Here is a 7,435-nt window from a genome sequence, read left to right on the forward strand (position 1 = left end):
TTATTTTTTTAAAAAAATCCGATCTGGTATAAGAGTTATCTGGTATAAGAGTTCATTGGAAGTACAAACATCTCAAATATAACAAGGAAAACGCTATCCTTCAGCCGATGGATGCACGCGGAGCATCCACTGCCTGCGTAGCCGTCGGAGTGCTCACGCTGGCCACAAGTCATGTGCAGCCATTTTTTTTTTGCAACAACCGTATTGTTTGAGAAAGTTCCTGCAACAGAGATCTTGTTTCAGAAATAAATAAAAAACGATTCAGTGATGAAGTTTTTTTTTCAGCAACAGGGTCTAGTTTTAGAAAGTTTCTGCAACAGAGGTCTGGTTTCAGAAAAAAATGGTTCGACAACAAAGTTTTTTTCCTTATGCAACAGGGGCCTTACTTTAGAAACATAGCCCCAGTTGCAAAAAGCGTCGGAGGAGCGCACGATGTTAGAGCGTACGAGGCCAAGCATTGCAACACGACACATGTTTCAGAAACATAGCTTCAGTTGCAGAAATCGTCAAAGGAGTGCCTGGCGTGGGAGCTCGTCGCCATCATGCTGGAGTAGAGGCCGCGCTTGTTCTCCAAGCAGGGCCCCTCGATGAGCGATCCAAGCATCTGACACGGGATATGGTGGGCCATGGTGTTGCAGAGAGTTCAACTTAGCTCCTGCACGCCGGCGGTGGGCTGATTTTGGGGGCGGGTTGACGGCGGCGGCGCGCTGGGCGCAGCTAGCTCTATCGGGGCTGGGGGCAAGTTTGTTGTCTTGTTTCTGCAACAATGCACATGTTGCGGAAATAATGACACAAGCATGCGGGACGCGCACACTAGATCGGACGGCTAACAGCTCGGGGATCCAACGTCTGTCCAGGCGACGGATAATTTTAATACATCTGCCGACGGACGCGTAGGAGCGCCCATATAACAAACATTATATCGACGTCCTTGGACCACATCGAACGATCGCTGCCGCCAAAACGAGTTGTTGACGCGCCATTGTCACCCTCCCATACTGTAGCCCATCTGACCTTCTTGGTGACGGCTGAATAGTTTCCGTGCACGTGCCCATAAGGACCAGCGCCCCAGAGTCATAGTCGTCGTTTTTGAACCCTTGAATCGATGTGAAGGACCCGACACAACATCTCGTCGTCGAGTATACACGATGAAAACCCTAACCACGTTGCTCTTATCGCGAAGTTGGCAGAAATCTATGTTGTAGCTCCTTTGAATGCGTCCCATGAACGAACTCGGGGAGAATCAGAGTTCAAAAAACCGACTCGAAGATGAAGCACCGCCATGCATCTACCCGAGAGCCGCCGATGTAAGGACTAAAATCCTGACCTATATATACCAGCCAAAGCCGAGTCACTAGGATTCCTCTCCTCGTCACCGGCCATCGAAGCAACGGTCAGAAGGGAGGCGAATCCTAAGGCTCGTGGACAGATATCGATGGAAGGAAGGGAAGATTTGCGTTAGTCATGGCACGAGAGGAAGAAATAAATAAAATGGACAAAAGAAAATAGCTTGTAGTCCTCAAGCTAGAACTTGGAATAGATATGTAGATATTTCTCGTTATTGGTGTTGACGTGTCACGGGGACCGACCTGCGAATACGATCTTTTGCCGAGGGCCTCCGCGCGCTTTTCCGCCTTATCTATCGCGTCCGTGTCTGAGCCCCCACACGTCATCAAACGGCCGTTGCAGCGCGCCCGCACTCCCCCCACCCCACCCCCTTTCCCCGCCTCATCCCCTTCTCGTGCCGCCGCCGCCGCCGCCCTCCGCTCCGTCGGCCGACCTCCGTCCCCGGCGCCGGCGGAGACGACGGGGAGCAGCCCCCTCGCCGTGCCTGCGCGGGCACGAGCCACCACCCGATCCGCTCGCGCCGTACCTACTGGTGTGTGTACCCTCCAAGTTCTTTTCTTTCCCCTCCCCTTCCTCTATCTCTGCCACAACTGGTTTCCTCTCCCTCCCTTCCGTCGCCTAGAGAGGTCGATCGAGTCACCTTACCCGCAATTCGCCGGATTCCCAGCCCGAGGCCGCCGATTGGGCCGCGCCGACGGAGGGAAGGTGCGGTATTTTCACCCGCCCGCCTGGGATTTTTGTTCGGAGGGTGGGTGGGGTACCGGGAGCAGAGCATTTCTGCCTTGATCCCAATCAACCAGCGCGCCCGTTTTCCCCCAAGTTTCGTGGCGATTGGGGTGTCAGATACTATCCGCGCTCGGGCCTCGTCTCGATTTGCCGCTTAGGAGAAGCGCCGAGCCGAGGATTTTGGGGGGAATTGGTGTCTGAATCGTTGTTCACAGTTGTATCCGGTAGCTGCCCATTTGATGGTCACTATAGTGTCAGTCTGTGATGCCAAGGATGAGGAGTGAGAGCGTTTTTACAGTTTGTGGGAGTAGCTGAGGTTTTGGGTAATTGAATTGTTGGGGAATAGGCTTGGTTCCTAACTGATTGTGAAAGTATAAAAAAATGTTTCGCCGTGGCTTATGTTTTCAAGCAAAATATTAGGTTTGATGAGTTGCTATAAGTGCGTTGCCGTAGATGTTCTGAGCGTATGATGGGAAATGGCTTACTGCGGCCTATGTTTAAAGTAAAATCTTAGGTTTGATGAGTTGCTATAACTGAGTTGCCGTAGATGGTTCGACTGTATGATGGGAAATGTTGTCCTTCTAATGTGTCAAACAGAGACACGACTGTGTCCTTTGCTGCATTATTTAGGCATTATATACTGCTATACACATGTCTCTTTTGCAATGAAAAACTGTGGTGGTGTAGGTTACCCAGTACCAGGTTGCTTCTACTATAGCACCATAGAACATAAAAGCACCAGCAGACCCTTTTGAGTTGTAGACAGAGCAACTATGCTGAATTTGTAAACAAAGTGTGTACTTACTAAAGAAATACATGCTGCTCTCCTGCATGGGTCGAAAAAAGAATAAAATGGAAGATAAATTATGACATTTTTTTAAATTGTGTTCCCAGTCCGAGTGCAAGTGATAAGACTTGAGTACTATTAATGACCCATACTTGTGTTTCACATACTATACATGTTTCTTTTTCTTTCCAGGATAAAGGCAAGAGTTCTGTTGGTGCATTGAGAAGTGACACTGCAATTTTCTTAGATAACAGATGAGGCGAGCTCGGAGGCGTACGTGGGTGGGATGACTGATGAGGGATGATAGTGACATTGATGAACTTTCTACGGGCGTGTTGGAGACCTTCATCCAACCGGCATGCCCGGACAGGCTCAGATGCTACCGGTAGGCAGGACGGACTTCTATGGTACAAGGACACTGGGGAGCATGTAAATGGGGACTTCTCCATGGCTGTTGTCCAGGCCAATAACCTACTTGAGGACCAGTGTCAGATTGAGTCGGGCCCGTTGAGCTTTCTCGACTCTGGCCCATACGGCACTTTCGTCGGGGTTTACGATGGGCACGGTGGACCGGAGACAGCTTGCTACATCAACGATAACCTCTTCAACCATCTTAAAAGTAATTGCTAACCTGGGAGCACTATGCATTATATTATGCTTATTCTTTGGTGCTCTGTTCACACTGCCCTGTTTCACTTGCCTGATAAAGAACACTACTATTTACTTCTTCACTGGTTTGTATTGCAGGGTTCGCTTCGGAACAAAATTCAATGTCTGCTGATGTACTGAAGAAAGCATATGAAGCTACAGAAGATGGATTCTTCTCTATCGTCACCAAGCAATGGCCTGTCAAGCCTCAAATAGCGGCTGTTGGCTCATGCTGTCTGGTTGGTGTTATCTGTGGTGGCATGCTTTATGTTGCCAATGTTGGGGATTCTCGTGCTGTTCTAGGAAAACATGTTAAAGCCACTGGGGAAGTATTGGCGGTCCAACTGTCCGCAGAGCATAACGTCAGCATTGAGCCAGTGAGAAAAGAATTGCAGTCAATGCACCCCGAAGATAGGCATGTTGTTGTTCTCAAGCACAATGTTTGGCGTGTAAAAGGCCTAATTCAGGTGCGTCATCTGCCACTGGGGAGAAATTTGTAGATTTGTGGAAGTTCGATGCTATGGTCATTCCATATGCTTATGCGCATTCAGTTGGCAAAATATACCTTCAATTTCACCACCTGGAAGTTTAATATTGTGTCTCCCTCAGTTCCTTATCTTCTGAATGGTATTTAGTGAATAGCCTCATTCATGTTTTTGTCCAAGATACAGACAAAACTAAGTGGTAATAGGTAGTAAGGCTGTAAGGGGGTAGAAACGCAATAAACATATTCTTATGTTTGTGGATGAGAATTACCTCTTGATGTGATCGACCATTATGACAGTTCTGCTATATTTATTAGGTAGCGCTGAAGCGAAGAGCTTGATAATTATTTGGGGTTTCTTGAATAGTCGTGGAGTACTACTTAGTAGTTATTAACTTATTTCTCATGGGATGGATAGTTACTAATCAAGAAATATTGTTATGGCTCAGTTCGATTAATTTCCTGACTCTGTTTAATTATTCATCAGTAAAACAATGTTATTTGGCCCCACTGATTCATCACTTTACTATAGGACATGCAGAAATGTGTTGTTGAGTTTGTCTTGTATGACTATGTGTAACAGATATGATGGTACTTGCCACTTATGTTTTTTTTTACCGTGGGACCAAATGAAGATTGTTAGTTTTTCTTTGTTTGTTGTATGTTGCAGGTCTGCAGATCGATCGGTGATGCCTATCTGAAAAAACAAGAGTTCAACCGGGAACCTCTGTATGCAAAATTCCGTCTTCGTGAACCTTTTAACAGGCCCATACTAAGTTCAGAACCATCCATTTGTGTGCAACCAATACAGCCACAGGATGAGTTTATCATATTTGCATCTGATGGACTTTGGGAGCACTTAACCAACCAGCAGGCTGTTGACATTGTTCAAAGTAGCCCTCGTAGTGTAAGTTTCTCACTCCCATGTAAATAAATTGACCTGACAAATGTACTTCCATAATATTTGGTGTATTCTTCTACAACTGTGCATGACATTATGGTGTTATTTCGCATTAGATTTCTAGCTATATGCAAATTCAGAATTAACATACTGCTATTATAAAATGCTGATTCATTATCCAGCATATGGAGCATTGGTGCCCTGATTTTCATTTATGAAACAATAATAAGGCTTCTCTGAATGCAACATTGATATCTGAAAATAACAATTTGCATATTGAATTGATGTTGTAAAATAATTTGGATGGTTCTCTGCTCTCCACTACAAACTGCACATTACCATGCCATCTGGGCATATAAAATCCAGCAATCACACCATGAGAAATTCTTGATGTGGCATGGTTTACAGGTTCTATAGAAAATAGAACCCTTGATGAGTTTTGGTTGTGATGCAGTGAGTTAGAATTCATCACTGCTGTGGCGGAAGCTTTGCGTCAAAATTACTTTTACCTTGTTTTCGCTAGGCTCCCGGTGCTAATTGGATACTCTTAATGGCTCATGCTCTGTTTGATTTTGCAGGGGAGCGCTAGGAGGCTCATAAAATCAGCCTTGCTAGAAGCAGCCAAGAAAAGAGAGATGAGGTACTCCGATCTCAAGAAGATCGACCGAGGTGTCCGTCGCCACTTCCACGACGACATAACCGTCATCATACTCTACCTCGACTCGAGCCTCGTAAGCAGGGCGAGCACCCACAGGGGCCCTGCTGTTTCCCTAAGAGGCGCCGGCGTGAGCCTGCGCAGCAGCACGCTCGCACCTTATGGGTCGCAGATGTAACAGGTGCCAGCGGTATCATCCAAGATCATCATCATCCCCTTGATTAATGGTTATGAAAAGAATGGAGAGGCACAGACAGAGGGCCTCTTCCTCTCCAGGGCTTCTATTAATCCCCATAATCGCCACCATAGTAATGTATGTACTTCGTCTCGAGATTGACTGAGGAAGAGTAGGTAGGTGTCGTTTGCCGTTCTTGTTGTTCGTCCCCTGAAGGAATTTTAATTTTAACACCGGTAGTGCATATATGATATATGGTATAATAATGGGCCCAGGAGGAGTAACTTATTGACTGATGTCGTGGACTCCATACATATGTATGTATGCATGTATGTGTGCTATTCTGACTCTGTTATTTATTTATTTATTGACCAATGTTGGTGTCCACTGGCATATGCTATTATGTGATTGTGTTTCCATGAATATGTAAGCCAGCCAGAATAGCAGCTCTTTCTTAGCATAGAACAGTCCACATGCACCTTTTTTTTTTTACATCATCAGTCCACATGCACCTAGTGTCCTAGGCAGGTTGTCTGAGAAGTGCGGAATGAGTAACTCGAAAAATGCCAAAGAAGGCCGAGCTCAAATGAGCAGTTTTCAAATTTTATTTTTTTCGTAGTGCGAAAAATTCCAAATTTATTTGTGAACACACGTGCACATGTGTACTACGTATGTGCAAAATTTCACAACGGGCCTTTTACTTTTGTTATTGGGCCAATTTTTTTTGTACAGCCAACAAATCACCCCATTTTCCGACGAAATTTAACGTGATCATGCGGAATTCATATATGTTTCCATGGATTTTTTTTCAGATTTTTTTGAAACTTTTAAATACGCTTTCTGATATTTTCAAAATATCGAGATCACTGGAGCTCGGTCTCCAGAAATCCGCACTCTGAGAAGTAGGACATGGAGTATTTGCACCCAAGCTCGAATGCTCTCAGTAAACAGTAATTTTGACAAATGTTCTATGTGCTTACAAAAATTTATCATGAATGAACATTCCTAGAAGTCGTGGCAAAAAAAAAAATTGATACTCCAAAAATGTTATTTTTGAAAGCATTTTGGAGTACTGATTTTTTTTTGCCGTGACTTCCACGAATGTCATTTCGTGACGAAAATTTTCAACCATAAAAAGCATTTGTCAAAAGTTACCACAAAAAAAATTCAGATTTTCTTTTTGAATTTTCTTTCGATTTTAGTGTTCACCCAAGCTCATTTCAGCTCGGGAGCAGAAGAATACTTTCCTTACCTTAACCACTTTTATCCTTTTATCAAGTTTCCCACCGCTAGAAGCATTTTGTGTGCAATTGACTGTTTTATTTAATGACCAATGTTGGTTTGCACTGGCCTATGCTATGTGATTGTGTTTCCATGAATATGTAAGCCGGCCAGAATAGCTCTTTCTTAGCATAAAACTGCCGACATGCCTAGTGTCCCTCCGTTCAATAACATAAGAATCGCCAAATTGTCCTAGCGGCGGGTCACTTGATAATAAAAGGATAAAAGTGGTCAAGGTCAGCCAATTATGTAGGGCAGGCCCGATCCCATTCTGTATGATTTTTGCTACCTGCGTGCATAGTTTGTTGTTGTGTGTGGTTTGAGAATAGAGCTGGGGAAAACTATAGCGAGAGTTTCTGGTCTGAGCCAGCGATCAAGCCAAAACAAGGTAGTGGATGCTACATTACCAATGGTTAACTAAGAAATACTTC

General features: G+C 44.9%; 1 protein-coding gene across 1 annotated transcript; it reads left to right on the forward strand.

Moving 5' to 3' along the window:
- Nucleotides 1–1,704: 1,704 nt before the first annotated feature.
- LOC119336210 (probable protein phosphatase 2C 60) lies at nucleotides 1,705–6,110 on the forward strand. Its single transcript, XM_037608223.1, has 5 exons — nucleotides 1,705–1,879; nucleotides 3,053–3,479; nucleotides 3,608–3,975; nucleotides 4,663–4,899; nucleotides 5,472–6,110. The coding sequence occupies exons 2-5, from the start codon at nucleotides 3,161–3,163 to the stop codon at nucleotides 5,724–5,726; spliced, it is 1,179 nt and encodes a 392-aa protein (XP_037464120.1). The 5' UTR covers nucleotides 1,705–1,879; nucleotides 3,053–3,160; the 3' UTR covers nucleotides 5,727–6,110.
- The last annotated feature ends 1,325 nt before the right edge of the window (nucleotides 6,111–7,435 follow it).

This window comes from Triticum dicoccoides, chromosome 7B (assembly GCF_002162155.2).
Source record: "Triticum dicoccoides isolate Atlit2015 ecotype Zavitan chromosome 7B, WEW_v2.0, whole genome shotgun sequence".
In the NCBI taxonomy this organism is placed as follows: domain Eukaryota; kingdom Viridiplantae; phylum Streptophyta; class Magnoliopsida; order Poales; family Poaceae; genus Triticum; species Triticum dicoccoides.